At 48.9% G+C, this 26,312-nt stretch overlaps 1 protein-coding gene across 1 annotated transcript in view; it reads left to right on the top strand.

Annotated features, from left to right (window-relative positions):
• SH3RF3 (SH3 domain containing ring finger 3) overlaps positions 1–26,312 on the top strand; it is a 374,465-nt gene that overhangs the window by 288,895 nt on the left and 59,258 nt on the right. Inside the window, exons 5-7 of the mRNA XM_034953589.4 lie at positions 704–807; positions 13,664–13,834; positions 18,079–18,332. Of these exons, the coding sequence (XP_034809480.2) occupies positions 704–807; positions 13,664–13,834; positions 18,079–18,332 (529 nt within the window). The remainder of the gene's footprint in view (positions 1–703; positions 808–13,663; positions 13,835–18,078; positions 18,333–26,312) is intronic.

The following is a 26,312-nucleotide window of genomic DNA, read 5'->3' as shown; positions in this document are numbered from 1 at the left end:
TGTCCTGCATGGGCTGGGGCTAAGGATTCTCTATGTAGGAATTCCCTTGGCAAGACCATGGTGCCACCCGGATTCCTCCCTCGGCCCCCCCACAGTCCCCGGAGAGCACAGCGCACCCCTGATGCTGACCGTTCCTCGGGTCATCTCCTTTCTTAAAAAACCCTTGAAGCTTGGAGCACTTTGGGGTCTTGGGGGGAGGGGGGCACCCTGTGACTCCCAGTCCTCTTGGCCTGCTGCTCTGTCTGCTGTCATGGGACCAATTTTCTTTAGGGATTAATCTCCAGTTCCTGGGGACGCTCTTTTTAAATAAGCTCTGTTTCATAGCATGAAAGATTTCGTGTGGGTTTTTTTAAACAAACACAATAATAATTAATTCAAGGTCTAAGAATAAAGCCAGGTCTGGAACACGGCCTGACTACAGTGTGATGCTGACCAGCCTAGATGCAGGCCGTAGAAGGCTCCCTGAGCTGCTGGGAAAGGGCTCTTGAAAATCACCTCAGGGCAGGGGTCCCGGGCTGCCAGGCTCCCTCCCATGGTTAGAGAACCATTTTGACAGTCCAGGTAGGCACGGCACGTTGGAGGCCAAACAGCCAGGCAGCTGGCGAAGCACAGGCACCTGTGGATGCAGCCTCATTTTGCTTTTCTCTTTCCCTTGGATGGAGTCTCTGTCTCCTCACTCCTGTCCCCTCTTGTCTGTTTCCAGGATGTCTCCTCCTCGGCGGGATCTACCCCCACGGCTGTGCCACGGGCTGCCTCGGTGTCTGGAGAGCAGGGCACGCCTCCCAAGGTCCAGCTGCCCCTCAACGTGTGAGCTGCCCTTTGTGTCTGTCGGGGTCCTGTGCCTGCAGCCCTCCCTCCTGCCTGGGCTGGCCTGTCCACGTGTGGTTTCCGCAGGGTTTTCCCATGTGTTACTAGTTGGCCAGTATAGTTATGTGCGTCTAATAACACCGCTGAAGGGAGAGTGTGGAAGACAAAAGTCTAGCAGTTCTTTCTGATGTCGTTGTTTCTAGGACATTTCTTCTAAGCAGGGAGGATATTCAGAGTATTCACAGTGCAGTTCCCAGTCAACAGGAGAGGAGCCAGCCATACTGTGGAGCAAGCTCTCCATAGCATGGAAGGTCCGAGATTGGGGGGAGAGGCGGGAGGGAAGCAGGTGCGCAGAGCAGCGGGTAGTCTAGGAGCTTGGGCAGCCACTAGTCACCAACTGCTTGGAAGTGGTTCTGTGTTTCAGCCCCCATCCCAGGGCCTCACCAGCGCATGCCAGCTGCATCTCATCCCCAAATATAACCAGATGAATCAGTGCTAGGAAGTGAGATGTTTATCTTGTTTAGAAAATCTGCCCAGTTAAATTACAGCTCTTAACAGATAAGTGCAATTTTAAAATTCCCCATTTAAATCATGCTCTGAAGAATTAGACTCCCTTTTGCTCTTGTGTTTGGCAGAGCTCAGTCACTTGAATGAGTGTGTTAGGGTGAAGTCTATGAACTTGGCGAACAAGATGACATAATACAGAAAGTTCTGTGAATGCAGGGTGGGTCAGACATCAGAGGGACACTCAGAACCTGTGTTGTTACAGAACAGGATTTTTTGTTGTTGTTATTGTTGTTGTTTTGTTTTGTTTTGTTTTTTGAGATGGAGTCTTGCTCTGTCTCCCAGGCTGGAGTGCAATGGCGCGATCCCGGCTCACTGCAAGCTCCGCCCCCCAGGTTCACGCAATTCTCCTGCCTCAGCCTCCCAAGTAGCTGGGACTACAGGTGCCAGCCACCACGCCTGGCTAAATTTTTGTATTTTTAGTAGAGATGGGGTTTCACCGTGTTAGCCAGGATGGTCTCGATCTCCTGATCTCGTGATCCGCCCGCCTTGGCCTCCCTAAATGCTGGGATTACAGGCATGAGCCACCGCGCCCGGCCAAACAGGATGCATTTCAAGCAAAAAAGTATTTTGAAGAGCAACTTGCCAAGCTTCAAAAGGTCTAGAAGTAGCTCAGCTGCTGGCACACGCTTACCCACCTCTAAGCCCAGTGGAAACACCAGCCTTTCTTAAGTGGTGGGCAGGAAAGCTCCCAATATCCTCCTACTATAATTAACCAATGTAATGAAAAGTATTTGAAATGTACCTATTTTTTACCTAGCTTCCTGAGCAGGCTACTTCCAGATGCCTTGAGACTGATATTCAAGTTTTCACCAGCACTGGACAAAAGATACTACCTCCATCTCCTGCCATGCTCCTAGCTCAGTTCTGGCAGCTTCAGGCAAAGCTGGTGCCAAGGAGGCACATGGAAAAGTGGGGGGTGATGGGGCTGCTCTTCTTGAAGAATTGGATGCAGGATGCTATCTGAGGAAAGAAACCTGCACCCACAGGGGGATAGCCCTGATAGAGTTTCCCAAATGAGAGGCAGGATGCAGGTCAGGTTGCTGAGGCCATGAGTGCTTCAAGGGCAAAGCCCAGATGTGTTTGTTTTGGAGTCCCCGTGACCAGCTGAATGCCTGTACACAGGCTCTCAGTAGCTGCCACTTGTTCTATGAGAGCAAAGGCCTCCCCTTCCTGGGTGCAGAGGGCTCCCCAGCTTGAGGCGAGCTCAAGGCTTAGCCACCCAAGAAGGCTTCTCTGTCCTGGAGACCCAAAACGTAACAGTTCCAGGCATGTCACCCCTCAAGAGTTGTGAATATTCTGGAGGCCTCAACCATGGACAAACCTCCATGTCCTGGATGGCTTCTAAATTTGGTGCAGGTGTGGAGGGACCTCTTCTTCACCCAGTTCGCCTGCCCTGGGGGACAGGGTTGCTGTGACCTCTAGCTCTCCACCTTCTCCCTCTGGGCTTCTCTCCCAGGGGAGGGCACTTTGCACTCAGCTTGAGATTTGGGTAAGAGGGAAGGGAAACTTATGTGTCAGACAACATCCTTCTAAGGATGACAAGGATTTAGGTAGGAATGTGTCTGCAGGTGACACAGTGGCCCTCCATGCAGGAGCTGGATCATGGTCAGCATGACCTGTGACTGGTGATGGTCCGTTCCATGTGTGTTCATGGCTGTTATACTGAGTAGCAGTCACATGCCAGGCAACATTACATACGTTACAGCAGTATGCATGAGGCATTCTGAAAACATGACATCCTTTATTTTATCCCCAGAGAGGAAAAGATCAGACTGACCTCATCAGTTTATGAGGAAGGGGATTAGCCTGAGTGCTCACCTATCCTCTTTAACTCTAAGAAGCTAGTATTCCCACACATACCCTACCAGTGGCAAGTACCTGGGGTGGGGGTCTGATCTAACCATTCTTCCCAAAATAGCATCTGTAAGTCACGTTCAGAAGTCTGAAATTGAACATGAGATGTGCTGTCGTTGCAAAAACAACCACAGCAAACAACAGTGCACTGCTGCCCATTGCGGGTCTGCAGAGAATGATGGCTTGGGGACTCCAGCCAGGGCCCAGATGGGGCTGATGTGAAAGTCAGCCATGGAATGACTTCAGGAGACCTCGTTCCTGATCTTCATGATTGCATAGCTTTGACCTCTCCAGGCCACATCCTGTGCACTGAAACATGAGCCCTTGAGATTAAGAGGCCTAATCCTGTATGGTCAGTGTGTCGATGGCTGGATGTTCTTGCCCCTTCTTCCAGCATGTGAAAGGCTTCCATGGCATGGATTCCCTAAGGGCTCAGTTGCCCGGAAACACAAGAAGGGTCTCAGTTTGCTCACCCAGTGCATGGAGGCGACTGTGAGTCTGCAGAGACATCTCTCATTCCTGCACCCCCTTTCCACCCCCTGCTGTGTTGGGCTGGGGCTTGTCCGCCATTCCTCTGGCAGACCTGCTGTGATTTGGGAAAGCAGAAATATGATTGTCTGCTCCTAGAGGCCATGCTTCTGGGCACAGCCAACCCACCCAGAGGGTCTCAAGGTTGATGAAATGCTGTGAGTAGGTTGCCCCTGATTTGGAAGGGTTGATTCTCACCTCCACTTCTTCGTGGGCATCTTAGAGCCACTGCCTGATGTGAAGGACCAGAGGAGGCAGGGAGAGGGCATAGGGCTACCCTGCAGGAGCCATCCGAGATGTCCCGTCATCACCTACAGCAATGGAGGAGGTGGAGGAGGAGGACGAAACAGGCATCAGACCGACACGCCTGGGTCTGGCTCGGTCCATGTACCTGCAATCTGAGAGCAGCGCAACTCTTGGCACAGAGCCTTGGTCTGGGACTGCATGTCAGCTTGCCATCAGAGAAGGAAACTTCCACAGTCGATGGGTGCAGTTCATTACCTGCAGGGAAAACTAGGTACCCTGTGAGGTGCATGACCACCCAGATGGCACCTGAGGGACCTGGGAGTCCTATCCAGGAGCCCAGAGAAAGACTTAGGGAGATGGGGGGTTGGCCTGCAACAGGGAAAGGGAAGCCCAGGGGAATGGTGGCCAGCGGTTTTCATCCTCCCCTGCTGAGGTGCAGACCAGGGTCCCTGGATCTGGTGGTTGACACTGGTCATGTGAGATGTGCTCTCTGTCATGGCAGGGATGACCTCGCAGACCTTGCTGTGATCAGGAGTGACCCCCTCATGACCCCGCTGCCATTTGTGCGTGTGGTCAAAAGGCCACCAAACAATCCTCAATAACAACAGTCCCCACATTCTGGGACACAGGAAAAGGACTGCTGACCAAACCATGCCAACACAAGACAGGGGCAACTTCCATTCCAAATTCACAGAACAGGCTGGTGCTGCACTCAGCCTGCAATGAACTGTATCAGCGTGAGTTCAAGACAATAAGACTCGGTAAAATAAGTCCCTGCCAGGCTTGGAACGAAGGCCTGGATCAGCAAAATCACCGGGTACTGCCCCCAAGAGGTGTCTCAGAGGCCAGCCGTCCAGCCTCCTTTGACAGTGCCCAGCCTTGTGGTCAGCCTGGCCCCATGGTCAGCCCTTCCAGGCATGGCGGCACCGTCCTCAGGATATTACAGACAGATGCGACCAAGAATATGAGAGTGAGCCTGAGAACCAGTGGAGGGGTGAGTACTCTTCATCCCCACCCCCGCCGCCTGCACCTCTAGAGAGGGCACAGCTGGGACCCCAAGCAGGTGGGGAAATGGAGGAGATGCAAGTGGGAAGAGCAGAGAATTGTATTGAGAGAGTCTCTGGATGACATAGAGCCTGGCGGGCAAAGGTCGGAGACGTCTGGGCCGCTGCAGGGCCGGTTGCAGTGGAGGGAAGGAGATGCAGGCCCTGGTGGTAGCAGCACATCCCCACCGGTACCAGCATTGTCTAGGCTGGGTTTCCTGGAGGCAGACCCTGAGATGGGGAGGTTTGTGGGGAGTGCTCTCAGGACACACCTGAGCTGTGGCTGAAGGGAAGCCTGTCTGATCCTCGGGGCTCTGGAGCTGAGACAGCCCTGCGGAGTTTCCCCATTGGAAGTGAGCCAGCGCTGGCTTCAGGCTGCCCTTTGAAGGGGCAGTCATGGGTGATGCTGCACCCTGAGGGAGATTCCCAGTGCAGCCACCACAGTGAGTGATCAGCCACTCATCGCCCTTCAGAGGGGACCCAGGCTGGGCATCCCTGGACCCTGTCCAGTGGTGGGGCTTCAGCCTCAGAATGCAGCAGAAACACAGGCAAACCTCATTTCATTGCACTTCACTTTGTTGTGCCTCACAGATACTGCATTTTTTTTTACAAATTGAAGCTTCGGGGCAACCCAGCATCCACCAAGTCTAGTGGTGCCATTTTCCAACAGCATGTGCTCACTTCGAGTCTCTGTGTCACATTTCGGTAATTCTCATAATATTTCAAACTTTTTCATTATATCTTTATGGTGATGTGATCAGTGATTTTTGGCGTTACTGTTATGGAATTGTTTTGGGCACCATGGACCATGCCCACATAAGACAGCGAACTTACTCGATAAGTGATGTGTATGTTCTGACGGCTCCACGGGCCCACCGTTTCCCCCATCTCTCTTTCTCTCCCCAGGCCTACCTTTTCCCTTAGACACAACAATATTGAAATCAGGCCTTTTAGTAACCCTAAGTGACCTCTAAGTGGTCAAGTGAAAGCTAGAGTCGAACATCTCTCACTTTAAGTCAAAAGTTAGAAATGATTAAGCTTGGCGAGGAAGTCATGTCAAAAGCTGAGATAGGCTGAAACTTGTGCCAAACAGTTATCTAAGTTGTCAATGAAAAGAAAAGTTATTGAAGGAAATTAAAAGTGCTACTCCAGGGAACACATGAATTATAAGAAAGTGAAACAGCCTAATTGCTGATATGGAGAATGTTTGAGTGGCCTGGATAGAAGATCAAACCGACTGCAACATTCCCTTAAGCCAAAGCCTAATCCAAAGCAAGGCCCTAACTCTCTTCAACTCCGTGAATGCTGAGAGAGGTGAGGAAGCTAAAAGAGAAAAGTTTGAAGCTAGCAGAGGTTGGTTCGTGAGGTTTAAAGAAAGAAGCCATCTCTGCAACATAAAAGTACAAGGTAAAGCAGCAAGTGCTGATGGAAAAGCTGAAGCAAGTTATCCAGAAGATCTAGCTAAAATCACTGATGAAGGTGGCGACACTAAACAACAGATTTTCAGTGTAGACAAAACAGCCCTATATTGGACAATGATGCCATCTAGGACTTTCATAGCTAGAGAGGAGATATCAAGGCCTGGCTTCAAAGCTTTAAAGGACAGGCCGACTCTCTTGTTAGGGACTAATGCAGCTGGTGACTTTAAGTGAAGCCAGTGTTCATTTGCCATTCCGAGAACCCTAGGGCTCTTAAGAATTATGCTAAATCTACTCTGCCTGTGCTCTGTAAATGGGACAACCAAGCCTGCATGATAGCACACGTGTTTACAGCATGGTTTCCTGAATATTGTAAGTCCATTGTCAAGACCTACTGCTCAGAAAAAAAAAGATTCCTTTTAAAATATTGCTCATTGCCAGTGTACTTGGTTATTCAAGAGCTCTGATGGAGATGTACAAGGAGATGAATGTTGTTTTCATGCCTGCTGACACAGCATCCATTCTTCAGCTCATGGATCAAGGATAGTTTAGATTGTCAAGTGTTCTTATTTTAAAAGTACATCTTTTTCTTTCTTTCTTTCTTTCTTTTTTTTTTTGAGATGGCGTTTCACTCTGTCGTCCAGGCTGGAGTGCAGTGGCATGATCTTGGCTCACTGCAACCTCTGCCTCCTGGGTTCAAGCCTTTCTCCTGCCTCAGCCTTCCCGGTAGCTGGGATTACAGGCGCATGCCACCACGCCCAGCTAATTTTTGTATATTGTATATTTTTTTAGTAGAGACAGGTTTTTGCCATGTTGGCCAGGCTGGTGTCTAACTCCTGACCTCAAGTGATCCGTCCGCCTTGGCCTCCCAAAGCGCTGGGATTACAATCATGAGCCACTGCGCCCGGCCAAGAAGTACATTTCAAAGGTTATTGCTGCCATAGATGGTGATTCCTCTCATGGATCTGGGCAAAGTAAATTGAAAACCTTTTGGAAAGGATTCACCATTCTAGGGCCATTATGAACATTTGTGATTCATGGGAGGAGGTCAAAATATCAACATTAACAGGAGTGTTGAAGAAGGTTCTTCCAATCCTCATGGATGACTTTGAGTGGTTGGTTCAAGACTTCAGTGTAGGAAGTCACCGCAGATGTGGTAGAAACAGCAAGAGAACTAGAATTAGAAATTGAACCTGAAGATGTAACTGAATTGCTGCAATCTTATGAGAAAACTTGAACAGATGAGGAGTTGCTCCTTCTAGATGGGCAAGAAAGTAGTTTCTTGAGATAAAAATCTCCTCCTGGTGAAGATGGTGGGAACATCATTGAAATGACAACAGAGAGTTTAGAATAGCACATAAACAGTTGATGAAGCAGCAGCAGGGTTTAAGAGGATTGCCTCCAATTTTGAAAGAAATTCTACTGTGGGTAAAATGCTGTCAAACAGCATCAAATGCTATAGAGAAATCTATCATGAAAGAGTCAATGTAGCAAACCTCATTGCTGTCTTATTTTAAGAAGTTGCCACAGCCACCCCCACCTTTAGCCACCACCACCCTGAGTAGTCAGCAACTATTCACATCAAGACAAGACCCTCTACCAGCAAATAAATCATAACTCCCTGAAGGCTCAGATGATCATTAACATTTTGGGGCAATAAAATATAATTTTTTTTTTTGAGACAAGTCTCACTCTGTCACCTAGGCTGGAGTGCAGTGGCATGATCTCAGCTCACTGGAACCTCCGCCTCCTGGGTTCAAGTGATTCTCCGGCCCTAGCCTCCCTAGTAGCTGGGGTTGCAGGTGCCTGCCACCACACTGGGCTAAGTTTCGTCTTTTTAGTAGAGATGGGGTTTCACCATTTTGTCCCAGCTGGTCTCAAACTCCTGACCTCAGGTGATCCACCTGCCTCAGGCTACCAAAGTGCTGGGATTACAGGCGTGAGTCACCGTGCCCGGACAAAGAAAATATTTCTTAATTAAGGTACTTACATTTTTTTAGACATAATGCTATCGCATACTTAATAGGCTACTGTATAGTATAAATATAACTTTTACATATATTGGTAAACCAAAAATTTGGGTGACACTTTATTGCAATATTTGCTCTATTGGGGCAGTCTGGAACCAAACCCACAAGTATCCCACAGGTATGCCTGTACCTGGAGGGCTGTTGAAACACAGATTGCTGGGCCTTACACCAGGAGCTCCAGGGTGAGGCCCCAGAATCTGCATCTCTAACAAGTTCCAGGTGAGGCCAGTACCACTGGCCCAGGTTCACACTTCGGGAGTCCCTGCACACTAGCCTCACACACAAGTGTCAAGGGTGCTCAGTTGGGAAAGACATCAGCTCCTAAGCTGGCCTCACAGCCGTGCCACCCCAGCTCCTTCCTTCCATGAACTCTGTGATACTCGGTTCTACCTGGGAGAACCCCATCTCAACTTGCGTAACTGCCTGTGGGATCCCAGGAAATCAGAAGGCCCCAGGGAGAACCGAGCAGTTTCTGCTGGCTGGGCTGAGCCAGACCGTGATGTCAGCCCTCAGGGAAGAGGCGAAGGCAGCAGTGCTCCCGGAGCTGGCCATCCTGAGGCCATACCTGCAGCTCCCCAGGTGCTCGTGCACACTCCTCTGAGCATCTGCACTCATCCTCGCCCTGCCTGCAGCTCCTGGTTGCCTCTGAGCTCCTGAGCCTGTTTCAGCCCTTCCACAGGACTTACCCAGCCCTCCCCAGACCCCTGGCCTCCAGTGCAGCCCCTGACAGCACTCCTGCTGTGGGTCTTCCCTGCAGAGTGGGTGCTGCACCTAAATGGAAGAGGTGAGGAGGAAGCACACGCCTCCCTAACTCGAGCCAGCGTGGCCCTGGGAGAAAAGTAGAAGTGGGACTTCTGGTAGGAGAACTGGGAATCATTTACTTATTTTAGAAGAAGTATGAGCAAGCCACCATCTAGAGGAGAAAGGGGATGAAATTAGCGAAGGCACTAAAATACTTTGGTTTACTCTGATTAGAGCGGAAGAGAAATCTGCAGACAATTAGCAGCAAGTAAAGATCTTGCTATAGAAATAAGGAAGTAGTATGGGTAAGCGAAGGCTGTGCTGTTAGTTTCAACAGGCTGCACGTGAAAGCAGACACATGCCATGCCCAGCTGGGTCAGCCAAGTCGGCCCAGCCGCCAGCCTATCCTGTCTGCACCGTCCCGCGTGTGGTGAGCCCCTGGCCCCATGCCTGACTGCACACCTGCCGCGGCCACTTCTGCCTGGAGGAGGCTGTACTTGTCCTCAGCAACCTGCCCTCAAGAGGCGCTTTTTCTCATTGGCATGAAAGCCCTATACACGCTACCAGGTGGTGATGAGGAAGGCTCTCTGATCCTAAAATCCCATGATTGCCTTAAATAAGTATTTGAAGTACCAACCTGTGAGAATCCGCAGAGGTGATGTCTGAGCATGCAGGGTGGCCTTGGCTGGTCTCGAGTGTTACGGAGATGCCCTGAACACTCCGCAGGGCCTGTGTTGAGCTGCCAAGGTGTTTTGAAGCAAATGGAAGGTGAGAGTTGGGCTTAGGAGCCAGGAGGATGTGAGCCCTGCTACCTGCAGGTGCTGCCCAGTTCTCCCTGCCATGCCAGGCCCAGGTGCATGTGTCTACGAAGACTGGCTCGCCACTGAGTGCAGGGGACGCCATCCAGCTCAGCCAGGAGACTCTGAACTGGCAGTCCTGACAGGACTCAACTCACAGACGTTGGTGAGAAACAGGGTAACAGGCGATGCCACTGTGGCTGCAGGGGGCAGCAGCAGAGACCCTGAGAGGTGGGAGGGAGGCAGGTTGGGAAGGGCCGGTCTCGGCACAAATTGCTCTTCAGTGTGGTCCCTCCAAGGCCTCCTCTTGAGTACCTCAGAGAGGACAGCAGATGCAGTTGACCCCCACCTGGGCCAGGGCCCACCCAACACGAGCCGCATGCCAGAAAACAGACCCAGCACATCCATCTGCTTTTGGTGTCCCCTACGAGGCACCCAGAGGAAAAAAAGTAGGCAGAGAAGAGATTTTTCAAAGTGAAGCCAGGCTTATTTACATTCCGGTTCCCCCAGCAACCTACACCTAGAGGCCGAACTTAAAAGAGAGATCAGAGTGAAGGATTACTCATCAGCAGAACGAACTTAAAATAAGATGAAGAGGCCAAGTGCACTAGTGCCCTGGTGCACGTCAGGGCAGCATCTCCCTGCGCGTTGGCCACACCGGGCCTGTGCTTGGAGTGAGGAGCCAACATACCCCATTCAGGACCCCAGCCTCCCCGGGCCACACCTCTGTGCAACTGCGGCTCTCATCTTGCCCAAGTCCTGCCCCAGCTGTGCCCCAGGCCGCGCTGACAGCTCCAGCAGCCCAGCCCTGGCCCTACCCCTGAACATGCGTGACCATGGACAGAAGCTCCATCCCCTCGAGCTTTTGTGTCCGCAGCCGTGAAACGTGTGCAAGAAGGCCACAGACAGCCCTGGGGAGGAAGCATGTTGCACAGGGCCACCCGAGCAGAGGTAGCCCTGCTAGGGGTTCCATGCTTCCAGGCCACCAAGCTCCACGCTGTGCAGAGAGCCTGCAGTAGCCTGGAGGGAGAAGTGGCCCAGCCCCAGTCAGGGGGTGTAGCCGCAGCCAATCCACGGAACAAGGCCTCCACGGAGCACAGCCCACCCCACACAGGCCACTGAGCCCGTAGCTCTGCACCTTGCCTACCAGCCCAGGAGCAGGAGGGAGAGGAGTCCGTGAGCTGTGGTCAGCAGCTTGGGCGTGTTCTGAGCCTGCCTTGGCAGCTGATGAGCCCCCCACTCCAGAGGAAAGGCAGCCCCGGACCCCAGAACCAACTAAAAGGAGCTGTTGGTGCGGCCTGAATTGCATACTGTTGCCCATGGCCAGGAACCAACCCGGCTGCGCATTCTGCATGTGGCCACTGAAGCAAACTGTTTTGACACCATAAAGCAACGATGAGGCTAACTTAAGCAGGATTTACACTCAATTGTATTTCTCTGAGAGCAGGCACATCAATTTGTGCGTCATTGTTACTGATTCACAAGCCTTCCACGGATCCAAGTCCTCCCTGCACTCTTCCTCTCCTCTTCTGCCTTCCTTTATCTCAGCCCAGGCTGTGTGGAAGCCACCCTCCTCTCCTCTCCCCTTCTCTTTCCTCCTCTGTCCTCTCCTCGTCCTCTCCCATCCTCTCCCCATCTCCTCCTCCTCCCTCCTCCTCCCTCCATCTCTCTCATCCCCTTTCCTTCACCTCTCCCCGTTCTCCTCTCCTCCCCTCCAGCTTCCCTGCACAATACACAGGTACATGTTGGCTGCAGTTGTTTGTCATTTTCACTGGACTTTTCCCTTAGTAGTATTTCCTCTATGGTGATCAGAACAGAATCACACCCTGGTTTCTCTCCATTTGTCACCTAGACATAGCATTGAAACTGTGAACGTGGTGGGGTGGGGGGGTCCTCTCCTGATGATTTTGTGTATCCTCCTGAAGCTCAGAGTTGGTCCTGACTTCACTGTCAGTGTTCACCATTTCAAACAGGGAAAGAAACAAAGATGCCAGCCACAGTTGGAGCCCACAGCATGTCCCTAGGGGGAGGGCATGAGGGACACCTATCAACAAAGGAAATAGCCAAGGTCATTGAATGAGGGCAGAGGGCCTTGCTATGTAGGATTAGGATGTTCGAAAAGGGGGGCAGATTTCATATTAAGGCCAAGAAACTTTTAATCTCTACAAGGTTCTCGTGCTATTCCAGAATATTCCACACTGGTTCTTTTTTCCTGCTTGAGCCCTCGTGAGCTGCATTCTGTTTCTGTTTTCACTTCTAAGTGAGGTTCCTCCAGCATCAGGAGGGTGCAGTGGTGGGGTCTATGAGCTTCCCTCACATCCCCAGAGATGCACTGTGTGCACAAGCCGCTGGATAGGGTCAGCATCCCCACCCAGCAGCCTGCACTGGTGTGAGATCCACCAGATCACTCTTCATTAACATTCATCTTTGGTCTCTTAGTGAACTGAGGCCTCCACCAGCTTCCGTGGCTGAATCTTGTGAGCAAATAAAATAATCTGATCGGTTCTCTCCATCCATTCAAAACCAACCTTCCCCAAATCCCAAAACTAGCAGAGCACTTTTGTAAGTATTATCCAATCCTTACAAGGAAAAGATATAGGTATAGTTAAGTATTTTATGAGAGTAGCTTGGCCCATGGGCTGAGTTAGAGGCACAGCATCTAAACCCTAAGCTGGGATTTTCACCACTAAATTTTCTCTTTCCTTATTTGCAAATAAGACTTAAAATTAAGGCTGGTGTAATCCCAGCACTTTGGGAGGCTGAAATGGGAGGATTGCTTGAGACTGGGAGCTCAAGACCAGTCTGGGCAACATAGCGGGACCCCATCTTTACAAAAAATAAAAAACTTAGCCAGCATGGCGGTGCACACCTGTGGTCCCAGCTGCTTAGGAGGCTGAGGTGGGAGAATCACTTGAGCCCAGGCAGGTAAGGCTGCAGTGAGCTATGCTTGTACCACTGCACTCCAGCCTGGGTGACAGGGTGAGATGCTGTTTCAAAAAAAAAAAAGGTCAAGTAATTAACCGTAGCACAATTACTGCAAGGAAGTGTGCAACCACAGTTTTCTAACTTAACCACCTTTCCCTTAAAAAGGGCCTCTGAGGTCTCTTCCACCTCTGGTTGATTGGATAAGCCAGGCAGGAAAACCAGGCCAGGTTATATTAAGTGAGGAAAACACAGCCCAAGAATAGCTTAGCTCACCCTCAGTTTTCCCTAAGATTTCCCTTGCTCAGAGCATCAGACTTTAGAAGAGGAAAACACTGGAAATCCAAAGAGCTGGCCCTGGGATGCAGTTCAGAGTCCTTGAGGGCTTTGGGGTCACTGTGCCTTAGGGAGCTGCCTTCCTATCTGTCAGATGGGCAGGTGGAATCCTCCTAAGGCTGTGGGTGACAGGCACACCCCTCCCCTGCAGGCAGCTCCCCGAAGGCTCCCTCCCTCCCCTGCCTCGTGGGTTTGTTATGAGGAGTGAGCTGGGGGGTGTGTGTGGGGCCTCTGTACACTGCAGAGCCCCCATAGACACTAGTGGGTCTTCTTAGGTTGGGTTCCTCCAAAGACAACCTCCCCCCAGGAATGCCGGCCGGTCCCCTATCCCCAGGAGGGCTCCCACTGACACTGGCCCCATGCTTTGCCCGCAGGTACCTGGCGCTCTACGCCTACAAGCCCCAGAAGAGTGACGAGCTGGAGCTGCACAAGGGAGAGATGTACCGGGTCCTCGAGAAGTGTCAGGATGGCTGGTTCAAGGGGGCGTCTCTGAGGACCGGGGTCTCTGGGGTGTTCCCTGGAAACTATGTGACACCCGTTTCCAGGTGAGAGCATGGTGGTGGCAGCCTGGGCAAGGAGAGGGCAAGGGCCTGCACGCCCTACCCCTGTTGTTACTGCTGGAGGCTACTCTGTGAGCTGGGCCCAGAAGGCAGCAAGGCCACCAGTGCCCAGGGTTCAGCCCCCACTGGCGTCCCCAGGCCCGCATTTCACCTTCTGAGCTGGGTTTGCACTCAACTCCTTGGCTGTCCTCAGCAGACATTGGCCACCAAGGGGAGAAGAATGGGATCAGGAGGAGCAGGGACAGGAAAGTCACCAGAATGAGGTCTCAAGTGTGAATGTGTGTTTGTGTGAGGACAGTGTGTGCACATATATACAGTGTGTTCAGCGTGTATGCTATGCGTGTGCAGTGCGTGCACGCTTCTGTGGGCTTGTGTGCATGGTATTTGTGCATGTGGGCAGAGTGTGTGCATGGTATTTGTGCATGTGTGCAGAGTATGTGCAGTGTGCGTGCCTGTGCATGTGCGTATGCATACTGTAAGCACAAGGTGTGTGCGCGTGTGCATAATGTAGGTACAGCATGTGCGTATGCAGTGTGTATGCATGTGTGTGCAGTGTGTGTCATCATATATAGATGTGTGATATGTAAAACACTATATACATATATGCAAAGGAAAAATGATATCTTCCCAAAGGTCAATGGTTGTTGAGTGGCCGCATTGTGGTAATATATTTTTTTCTTTGTGTTGCCAGTGTTTAATAAGTTCTCAGTTCTACTACTTTTATCAAATAGAATATGTAATTTTATAGTCACTGAAGAGACAAGGGGGTTGTCTGGGGATTTTTCGCTGAGATGAGGATCCACAGCTTGGTGATATCAGTCAGCCTCACTCACAGAAGCCCCTCGTGGGCACGGCCCTGTGTTGACACTGCAGGACACACACACAAGCGAAAGACGTGGCCTTGGGTTTCTCCTGTCTTTGGAACAAGGCTACAGTGGAAATAAATAACCCGTAGACCCTGCATTGATTGCTGGGCTGATTGCTACTTGCAGAGTGGTTTCGGGACACATGCGGTGTTGACTTGAGCAGCTCTAGTTCGCAAGGCGATCTTCAGCCAGGGCCTCTCTCGAGGTGCTCAGAAGGGGGCTAAGGGATGATGGAGTTGCCCAAAGCCTGAAAGGTCTGCAGGCACAAGGCTGAAGGGGCAGTTAGAGATCCTTTGCTCAGGTGATGCTCAGCAGGGAAAAGCTTGAGAAGCAAACTGCAGAGGGGCTTCAGGAAATGCACCCCCTCAAACCAAGCCACCTGGTCAGAGGGGTGGCTACTTAGAGGGTGAGCTGCCCACAGCCTCCTGTGGCTTCTTCAGTGGTGTGGGGTGACTTGCCCAGCGTGCGCAGCCCCGAAGAAGGTCTCTGGTCTGGATTTCCCACGCCGGTAGGAACAGGTTGGCTCTCTCAGCCTGCAACTGGCCTGTGCTTGAAGCCCCTGGCCTGGAGTTGGGCTCACCTGTCGTGTCATCAGATGGCTCTTCCAGGAAAGCACAGGTCACCCCTCTAGGTTAGGGGACTCCATGACCAGCTGGCACCCTCCAGGAAGGCGCAGCCTGAGATGGCGGGTGTCCACACCTCTGGGCTCGCCCGCCCTGCTGGGGGACATCACTCTGTCACACGCCCTACTCTTATATGAGGAGGCAGGTTCTTCCTCCACGCAGCAGGTTAGAGCAGCAGCTTCTGAGGGAGGCCATCGGCTTCCCAGTTTCCAGTTTCTCTCCTCTAATTCTTCCTTTATCTTTGTCTGAGAACTTCCGCAGACCTTCAGAGATGTAAAGCCTGCGGTTGAAATCCAGCTTCCTTGCGTAGCATTGGGACACCGCCTGGCCAGGCAACTCCTGACGTGTGTCAGTCAGTGTCACCACAGGGAGCTCTCTTAGGCGCCCCCCACCCCCACAATACTGGAATGCCTTCCACCCTCTTCCTGCTTCTGAATTAAATCCCTGAATATCCTTCAAGAGCTGGGTCCTAAATCCACTTGCTATATGAAGCCTTGCCTGGAGGCCCTCATCCTTGCCTGTGCTGTAGTCAGGATGGACAGCTCTGCCCACGGTGTCATCCCAAGCAGCCCACTGGCAAGTTCTACAGGCATTCAGGATCCTCCCTCACAGGCCAGTCCCTGGGCCGTAATAGCCATCTCCAGCCTTGTTTACCTGGCTCCTTGCATACCATGTTCATATACGAGGTGCTCAATAAATGCAGATCAAATCAATAAAAGAAATCTAGTTGTTCTGATCAAAATGTCTCCTCAAGAACTGTCTTCTCCTGCTGCCAGGGAGTTTGTTATGGGAAGATCCTCCAGCTCCTGACACTGGAGCACTTAGGGTGGCCCGGTCCCCTCCCTCCACCTCTGCTGTGCACCTCATGGTGGCTCACTCTCCTCAAGCCCTCTTGGTCTGTTTTCCAAAGAATGGCAGAGCCAGGAATAAACATTAAGGAAAAGCCACTCCAAATCTAGCCCCGGTAACTGCAGTGTCAGGAGGTCATTGAGTGTCCTCTCCGGTTCCTTAGAGAAGGGACTGCGCCCGGGTCGGCTGCCCCCAGGTCAGTATGTTGAAGGCCATGGGTCCCTCAGTCCAATCCATAGCTCAGCGCAAAACAGGAAATCTGGCCTCGGTCTTTATCCCCAGAAGTGGAAGACACCTGTCCCCCTCCAAAGCTGTGCCCCCAGGACTTATACTTTCTTGATCCCTACTGGGTTCGGGACAATTGCCAAAGCCACACAGCAGAAGGCTTATCTGGCAGTGATTGGAGGGTGGGCGAAGGCCTACTCCTTCCTGCATAGACCTGGATCCACCAGTTGTGTTTGCCCCCATCGTGCTAGGAGGCCCTGAAGTGCTGGTGGGCTCTTGGGGCTGGGAGTATAGTGCTCAGAGCTGAGCATTCTGAGTCCATTTAAAAACCTGGTGTGGGAGCAGGTATGTGGCTCTTCCCGTGAGGGCACGCACTAAGGAAGTAGGACTAGCCAAGGGTATCTCTGCCATCCTGCCATGAGGGCAGAGGGAAAGGGTTTTCTGCTGTCATGAGAGGCAGATGTGTGTCTGTATCTGTTGTGTTCAGACTTGTCAATATCACCTTGCAAATTAGTGACTCATCATTTGTGAGCCCACTTTATTTAGTTTTTAAAAATGATTTCCTCGGGGAAAAGTGAGCTCAACAGATAGAAAATGGGATTTTTAAATTCATGGTTTTGGCTGACCTGCTAACAAGCTTGATTGCTGGGTGAAGTTCAGCACAGCTCTCAGGGCTGGGGAAGGAGGACACCACCCAGGGTCCCCTAGCAGGTGAGTCCTTTTCCAAGAGGCCCCTCTCGTCTCAGCTGCTATGCAGAAACCCTCACTCTGTGTTGCCGGGAGCTTCCCCGCTAGAGGTCGTGCCCAGTGATACCAGCCACAGGGAGATGGCTGGACCAGGCGCAGGAGACGGGGCAGGCAGCGTGTTCTCCCACCTGTGGCTTCTTGGTGTGTCTTGAAGTAAGATCCTGAAGGGACAGAAACAGGAATTTACCCAGCTCTTGGACAAATGGAAGACATTTAATTCCCCTGAAACTGAATCCACAGAAGCTTCCAAACCCCTAACTCTGCCATATTTCACATCGCTGCCTCCAGGACATGGGTTAATTGCAAATACACAGAGGGAAAGCGTGAAAAGCCCCATTTCCAGAGTGTTCCTCTTGTGTGAGCTGATGTCATCTGGAAACTTCAGAGTGAAAGGGCATCTATTTCTGGTATGGAACTGCAAGCTCCCAGACATTCTCAGAAGGACGTCGTGCTGTGTGTGCCCTTTCCCAGCAGCCAGCAGGTGCGAGGTGGCAGTCGTGCCCAGAGGGGGCCCGCGTCCTTGCCATCCTTTCCCCAACGTGCTGGATGTGTCAAGGCCTCGCGGGACATGACTGAGTCATCTGTTCTTTCTGGATATATCTGGAGACACACAGCTGTTTGTAAGAACAAATTAAGGCAGTAGCTGTGGTATAAAATATTTCGTTCGGCTCATTCCTCTGTTTCTCAGGGCAGCTTTGCTATCTCTTAAATATTTCACACTGACAGTTTGCACCCCATGAAGGTTTTGTAAACGGGGCCCTTCTGCCCAGTGACGGGCATTGTTTTAGGACTTCGTCCCCAGATCAGTTGGCCTTCATCTCTTAAAGCCAGCAGGTCAGAGCGAGGCTCTGCCAGAGGCCCACATGGCACGATTGCCTCTGAGCCTCTCATCAGAATTCCTTCTGCTTTCTCTCCACAGGGTGCCTGCAGGAGGGGCAGGGCCGCCCCGGAATAATGTGGTCGGAGGGTCTCCACTGGCCAAAGGGATAACCACAACCATGCACCCAGGCAGTGGGAGTCTGAGCAGCCTGGCCACTGCCACCAGGCCCGCCCTGCCCATCACCACTCCCCAGGCCCACGCCCAGCACCCCACAGCCTCGCCCCCAACAGGCAGCTGTCTACGGCACTCAGCCCAGCCAGCGGCCAGCCAAGCCCGGAGCACCATTTCAACAGGTACATTCACAGGGGCCTCACCCTGCAGGGCATCAACAAGGGGGCTTCCTGGGACATGCTTGTGAGACATATCTTGGCCCAAGGCTCCAGCAGTGCATGTGCGGCTGGTGGCAGCTTCATGGCAGCTGGAGAAACTTAAGGAAAACCGGTTTGGCCCCAGAATGTTGTGAGATGAAAAGAAATTATGGGGTGGGCCTTAAAGGCATAAAGAAGGTAAGCACATCTTGTCATGCTCGTGAACGTCTGATCTCCAGGAAGTTCACTTGCCTTATCATGTTACCCATCCTGGCAGCTGAAGTAAATTTACAAATATTTACACATTTCATTGTGGCAAGAGGGCCTCATAGACTAATAAGATTAACACCGGCACTTTCAAATGCCTCCCCCATGAATGATTGTGGGCCGGCCACGTGGGTCTTCCATCTGCCGGGCCCTGCAGGGCTTCCCAGCTAGGCGGCATCTCACAGGACAGGGCTGGGGTGAGACTCAGGCCCAGGCTCTTCCCTTTCTGAAGTGCTCTGAGGCAGGAGGAATGACAGCTGTTGATCCTTCGCCTTCATGGCACCTGGAGAAACTTAAGGAAAACCGGTTTGGCCCCAGGATGTTGTGAGATGAAAAGAAATTATGGGGTGGGCCTTAAAGGCATAAAGAAGGTAAGCACATCTTGGTTGGTGGCTTAGTGTTGAGCTAATAAGAACTGCTGATGCTGGATTTGCAGGATGATCTGGGAGCCCATGCCACGGCGTCTTCCACCACGGTGGAGCCAGTGACGCTGACATGATGCCAAGTACCCCAGGACAAGAGGGGATAACACAGAATCTCTCTTCCCACCCCAACCCTGTCCTCTCAGAAATCATCTGTTTTTCTCAAAGTGAGGCTTAAAGGGCAAAAATAATGTAAATTCATGGAAGCAATAAAATATACTATTTCTTAGACCAACGAACACGATGACCCATTAGAAGTGTCCAGAAAGCAGCTTCTCAAGTGTGGAAAGAGGAGACAACACTTAGGTCAGCAGAGGCCATATTTCCTTCCTTATCTTAGCTGATGGGACAAGGGGTGGGAGGTAAATGTCTGTCATCCACTTGCCCACCCAAGTGGGTGCAGGGTAGACTTCAGGTATCCAGTGCCCAGCATCGTCACTGGGTGCAGGTGGACTTCGAGTGCCTGGTGTCTGCTACCATCAGCAGGTATAGGGTGAACTTTGGGTGCCCAATGTCTGGCACCATCAGTGGGTGCAGGTGGACTTCAGGTGCCCAGTGTCCAGCCTTGTGCTGGTGGTGTACCTGTCAAGCAGTGGGTAATTTAGCACTAGGAAAGCTTCATGGGTGGTCTGAGGACTACCCTGGTGTCAGAGCCTTCAAGACCTACTCTGCCATCTCAGATTCTGTAAGTCTCTACTAGTATCTTTTTTACTTAAATTAGCTAAGAATGATTCTTGGTTTTCACAACCCTGGCTCCTGGGCCCTGGGAAAGAATCTGCAGCAATATTACCTGGTGCCCAAGCCCACCCTGCAACCCATGACCTTCTGATCAGCCGTCCTTCAGCATGGTTTACGTGGATCTGTGTTTTCTGGTAGCCTCTAGCTGGGGATACAGTCATTGCAGTTGGCAAGTGATCTGGTGATCTGAAGTTGTGCTCCCTGACTGGTCAGAGGCAGCCAATATGCTGATCTGTTTGGCCACTGGAGCACCCAGGCAGGACCAGGGGAGCAAAAGTCCCAGGCCAGGTCCCTTCTGGTTATAAACATCTCATCCAATCAGCCCGGCGTTCTGTACAAATGTTTCCACATGCACCAGCACTAGAAAGGGCGAGTGGCCCCACTCATCACGGTGAGTCAGCATCCCAGTGCAGTGGCCCTGGGTTGTCTGCCCAGAATAGCCAGTATAATGGTCTTTCCACACCAGGCCTTACTAGAAACATTCCCAATTCAAAGAAGAAATGGAGCCCTGCCAGTCACTTCTCCCTCTGTGGAATAACAAGCAGCATCAAAAGAAATTGGCAAGGCTGTGGGGCAGTGCAACATTGTGTCTCAGTCCTCCATCACCATAGTAACCATGAGGGTGCCACGAGCATTCTCTTCCATCAGTTTAATGTTACATACGGGGAGAGTGAGGCACGGGATGGTTAAACGGCTCCCCAGTGCATCCCAGCCCAGCACTTGTCCCCACGCTATTGCTGTCACAGCCAGGTTAAAGAATGACTCCTACTGAGCCATATCAGTAAATTAAATGCCACTGAGTTCCTGCAGCATTTTCCACTTCATTCTGCATTTAGAGAGAGAAAAAACACTGTTGACAGTCCAAGTAATGGATTGTTCCCTGCAGTAATTGCCCATTTCAGCAGACCCCAACCCCGGTGGGTGGGAGGCATTTCATCAATGTTCTCATCTCGAGCCAAAGTCAGGCAGTTTGACAAAGGCTTAATTGCATTGGCCATAGCATCCAATATGATTTGTTCTACTTGATTAATGTAACTCCTTTCCCAAGGGCAGAGCACCCCCTGTAAAGTGCCAGTGTTCCTTGCACACTCCTGTCTGTGCTTAGCAGGAGTAAGAGCCCAGCATAGCCATGAATTCATCAGCAAAAAAGCACTGAGAAGGAGCTAGATACAGGCAAGGCACCCTGCAGGGGTCTGGAAACAGAGGAAAACCAGACAAGCCCCATTTCCACCCTGGTTAGAGGGAATGACTAGAAAACAAAGTTCTGTGGTGGGTTTGGTAAAGGGCTGCAAAAGAGGCCTGCTTAGGTATTAAGAGAGTGTGGAGGAGGGAATTCATTCCGACTGGGGAGGAAAATAGGAGGGGGATTGGGAGTAGGGCATATGGAAAGTTTTCAAGAGGAGGTGATAATGCCTTGAATCTTAAAGGACAAATAGGAAGTGTCTGAGCAGACAAAAGAGAAAGGAGGTTCAGAGCAGAGGAACCAGCGTGAGCAATGGCCTGGCAATGAGGAATAGCATAACTCTTGTTTTGGGGAACTTTATTTAGTTGTGACATGACTGAAGCAAAGCTATGGAAGAAGGAGAAGTCCAGTGTGTAGATGACAGTTCCCGGCAGAGGCATACTGTCCTTTAAATCTGAAAGGTGGGTAGAGCTCAGCATGCAGCAGTAGGAGAGTGTGGGAAGCACTCAGGAAGGGGAAGCATGGGGAGCTCTTGGGCCGCCGAGGCCAGGGGCCCATGGACGCTGGAATACGGATAGGGTGTGGGAGCAAAGAAAGACCCGCAGTGAAGCTGAAAAGCTAAGCAGAGCAGAGCATGGAGGTTCTTCTAGACCATGTAAGGAATTTAGATGTTTATCCTAAGGGCAATGGGGCACATCAAAGGGTGTTGAATAATAGACATAGTCATATTTTTGAATTTAAAAGATTGAGCTAGACTTCTGCTTATGGCCAATCTGAAGTGATGAGGACAGGAATTACTCTCCCACATGAAACAAATTTAAAAAGCCAAGTATATAAAACAACAGTTTTCAAGACACCAGACAACCAAGGACTGATTCATGAGAGAAGTTGCAGGCAGTGGCAAAGGGAGGCAGGTAACCAGGTGGAGGAGCCCCACAGGCTCTCTGCAGTGAGGACGTGGAGATCAGAGTTTGTGTGACAGAGAGGGCTTGAGTTTCCAGGGCAGTGACCAGAGAGGAGAGAGCAGCACAGAGAGGCTGCAGAGCACGCCCTGAGATCTTCAGCCAACAACTCATCTGCATATGAACATGAGAAACGTACCCAAAGCCAGGAAAAGAATCAAAGAAAGAAAGGATTAGTGCTAACAGTGCCCAAAATACACACCAGCTGGAAATAGTGCCTGTTCCCACCAGCCAGACGGAAAAATTGCAGAAATCACCAGGCATTGAGTAATCTACACAGGACCTTGCCTCTGTAGTGGTCAGACTGAGCACTGTTCCAATTTCACCCAACAGAGCTCAAAAACAACACTCAAGAGTCAAACTATTTCTGATTAATTTATCTTTGTCCCAGAACAAAGCTTAAGAATATTTATAGGAATACAAAAAAAAAATCCAGCTCTCAACAACATAAAAATCACAATGTCTGATGTCCAATAAAAAATTATGAGGCATGCAAAGGAGCAGGAAAATATGACTTATAATGAAGAGATCAGTCAATCAATCAAAACTGACCCCAAATTGACATAGATGTTGCAAAGACATTTAAAAATGATATTACAGTTGCCTTTCACATACTCAGAAAGTTAAGTAGAGACATAATAGACCCAAATCACACTTCTAGAAATAAAAACTACAGTGTGTGAGATCAAGAATATACTAGATGGAATTAATGGCAGATTAAACATTGCTGAAGAAAAAATATTTGTAAACTTGAAGATATAGTAATAGAAGCCGTGGAAAGTGGAACACAGAGATAAAAGACAATTTTGAAAAATGAACGGAATCAGTGAGCAATGGGACAACTTTAAGTGGCCTAATATATGTGTAATTGGAGGTCTCCAATGTAGAGGAGAGAGGTAGGACAGAAAAATGATTTGAAGAAATAATGACCAAAATTGTTCCAAATTTGATGAAAACCACAAACACAGTTCAAAGACAGTTGGTGAACACCAAGCACAAGAAACATGAAGAAAACTGTAACAAGGCAAATCACAATCAAATTGTTCAAAATCTCTCATAAAGAAAACACTGAAAACAGCCAGAGGACAAAAAGATACATTACATGAAATAGAAAAAAAGATAAGGATAAGCATGATGTCAAGAACAGTTCAAGTGAGACGACAGAATAACCAAAAAACATACTGAAAGAAATATAGCTGTCAATCTAGTACTCTACTCCCAGCAAAAATATCTTTGAAAAAAAGCAAAATAAAGAATTATTCAGAAATAGTAAAACTAAAAGATTTTGTCGCTAATAAATCCACACTATTGGCCAGGCACGGTGGCTCACACCTGTAATCCCAGCACTTTGGGAGGCTGAGACGGGTGGATCACGAGGTCAGGAGATTGAGACCATCCTGGCTAACACAGTGAAACCCCGTCTCTACTAAAAACACAAAAAATTAGCCAGGCATGTTGGCGGGTGCCTGTAGTCCCAGCTGCTCAGGAGGCTGAGGCAGGAAAATGGCGTGAACCTGGGAGGCAGAGCTTACAGTGAGCCGAGATCGTGCCACTGCACTCCAGCCTGGGCAACGGAGCGAGACTCCACCTCAAAAAAAAAAAAGAAAAAGAAAAAATCCGCACTATTAGAAAGGTAAAAATGAAATTATTTAGAAAGAAGGCAGATGATACCAGATGAAAATGAAGATCTATACAAAGGAATGAAAAGCACTGGAAATGGTAACTACATAGATAAATATATAAGATGTTTTCTTATTATTTGAATATCTTTAAAATATGATTGTTTAAACAAAAGTGAAAGCAATCTAGTTTGGGATTTAAAACTCAAAAGTAAAATGTACAATAAACAAAAACACAAAGTTTGGGAAGGGAGAAGTGGAAGTTTGGTATACTACTGTAACATTCTTATACTATGAATCTTTATGTTATGAAATCATTTGTAAATGACTATAATAAAATAAAGATGTAAGCAGTCACTAAATATGAAACAAAAAGTTACAGCAAATAAGCTAAAAGAGAATAAAAAGGAATCATGAAAACATCCAAAAGAAAGCATTAACAGAAGGCAAAAGAAACAATACATGGGTCAAAGAGAAAACATATAATAGGATGGTAGGTTTAAACCTAATCATGTAAGTAATCACACTAAATGTAAATGGTCTAAATAACTCTAAATATAATTCAGAGATTGTCACATATTACTAAAAACAAACAAAAAACCAACGATATGCTGTGAGTAAGAAACATACTTTAATACTTCAAGTCTAAAGACATAAATAAGCTAAAAGTGAAGGGATGGAACAAGTTATACACATTCTCATTATTCATGCTAGTTACATTCTATGAAGTTATCATGAACACTGAATTTGTGAATACTGAACTATTGCTTCTAGGTGAAATTGTGTGTGGCATGCGTGCATGGGTGTGTACACATATCTCACATAAATTATCATCTTGTTCTAGTAGATTCTATTTTATTTATTTGACAAAAGAGAAAATGAGGTTCAGAAGGATTAAGTGGCTGACCTGAGGCTGCCCTATTAACAGGTGCCAGAGCTGGGATTCAAATACTGTCCAACTGGCCTCAGAGCCAAAACTTTCTGCATTGTACTGTGTTGCCCCCTATCGGCTCTATCCTCCTGTCATCTCTGTGTGACGCTGAAACAAAAATCGCCTTGTTCAACCTCAGCTGGGAATATGGGTGTCAGGCAACTCAAATTTTTGCCATTCCATGAATGTCTGAAAATAACTGAAAGCACCACAGATAATGACTTGGGGGTTACAAATCGTTTTTCATTAGTAGAAGAATTTGCAAATACAGAATCTGCCAATAATGAGAATAGATTATACGATGCTAATATTAATCAAAAGAAAGCTGGAGTGGTTATCTTAATCAGATAGAGCAGAATTTATAAAAATTATTAGAGATAAAAAGGCAATTTTGTAACAATAAAGGGGTCAGTTCATTAAGAGGACATAACAGTTCTAAATATTTATACACCAAGTAACAGAACTTCAAAACACATAAGCAATATGGATAAAGGTACAAGGAGAAATAAACAAATCTACAATTATGGTCAGAGACTTTCATGTCTCAATAATTGATAGAACAGTTAGATATAAAATGGTAAAAATTTAAAACATTAGAACAACAGTATAATCAACTTAGTTGACGTTTGTGAAACTTTCTACCCAACAATGGCAAAATGCACCTTCTTTTCAAGTGCACACAGAACATTTACTGAGATAGATTATATACTGGGCCATAATATTTTTAAGTTTCAGCACATTTAAAGGGATTCAAGTCATGGAAACTACATTCCCTGACCACAGTGGCATTGAATTAGAAATCATTAATACAAATAATAACAAATATTTGATATACTCAAATATTTGAAAACTAAACAGTTTACTTCAAAATAACCGATATATTAAAGAACAAATCAAAAGGGATATTATAAAGCATTTTGAGCTGAATGAAATGAAAAAGAACAGTGAACTTGGGAAGCTAACACTGATTTAGAGACTTTTTATAAAACTACAGTAATTAAGTTTATGTGATATTGTTGTAAAGATGTTTGTTTTTAATATTTAAAAAGTCAACTCTATGGGTCTATAAAAAATGGAACACACAATAGCCAAGTGCTGAAGCACTGGCCTACTGGCTGTAGGATAAAAAGCAGGCCTTGTTGGCTGACTTTCAACTCCTGCAGGAGCATATGGACAGGAAGCCCCTGTGAGAATCAGAGGACCAGAGCTAGGTGTGCCAGTTCTAAAAACTCCCATCATTTTCCAGGGGATGGGCCATACTAAGCTTCCACCTGGGGTGTGAGAGAAAGAAGAGAGAGCCCCAACCCTGGTCATGGTGCTGAGTTTGAGGATGGCTCTGGCCTGAGGACTAGGACTAGCTCAGCACCCTCTCTGCAGGACCAGAACTCCAAGAAGCCCATTAAACCTAGTTCTAAGGGAGGGTCCTAGAGGCCAAGCAGCACTAACAACAGAACTGCCAGACCCAGAAAAGTAGACAAAGAGCCGCAAGCTCAGGGTGAGCTGGCCCATTAAGATTTCAGAACACAAAAGGGAAACTCACACATAAGTTAGCCAATAAACTCAAGAGATAGGAGGAAAATAAGGGAGAAATCTGAGAGCACCTTTGAAATCAGTATGTTTAAGATCTAAGAGGAAAAGAAGGAATAACATATACACACGCAAAAAAGAAAAACAGGAAGCTATGAAAAAATAGGTGGATGGCTATGAATCAGAAACAACTGGATATGAAAAAGAACCAATTTGAAATTTTGGAGAGGAAAAATATGTATTTAAATACAAAACCTCTGTAGGTAGCATAAACTCTAGACACAGTTGAAAGTGGAATTAGTGAAATTGGAAAGCC

This window comes from Pan paniscus, chromosome 12, assembly GCF_029289425.2.
Source record: "Pan paniscus chromosome 12, NHGRI_mPanPan1-v2.0_pri, whole genome shotgun sequence".
In the NCBI taxonomy this organism is placed as follows: Eukaryota; Metazoa; Chordata; class Mammalia; order Primates; family Hominidae; genus Pan; species Pan paniscus.
This window is presented reverse-complemented; position numbering and strand designations above follow the sequence as displayed.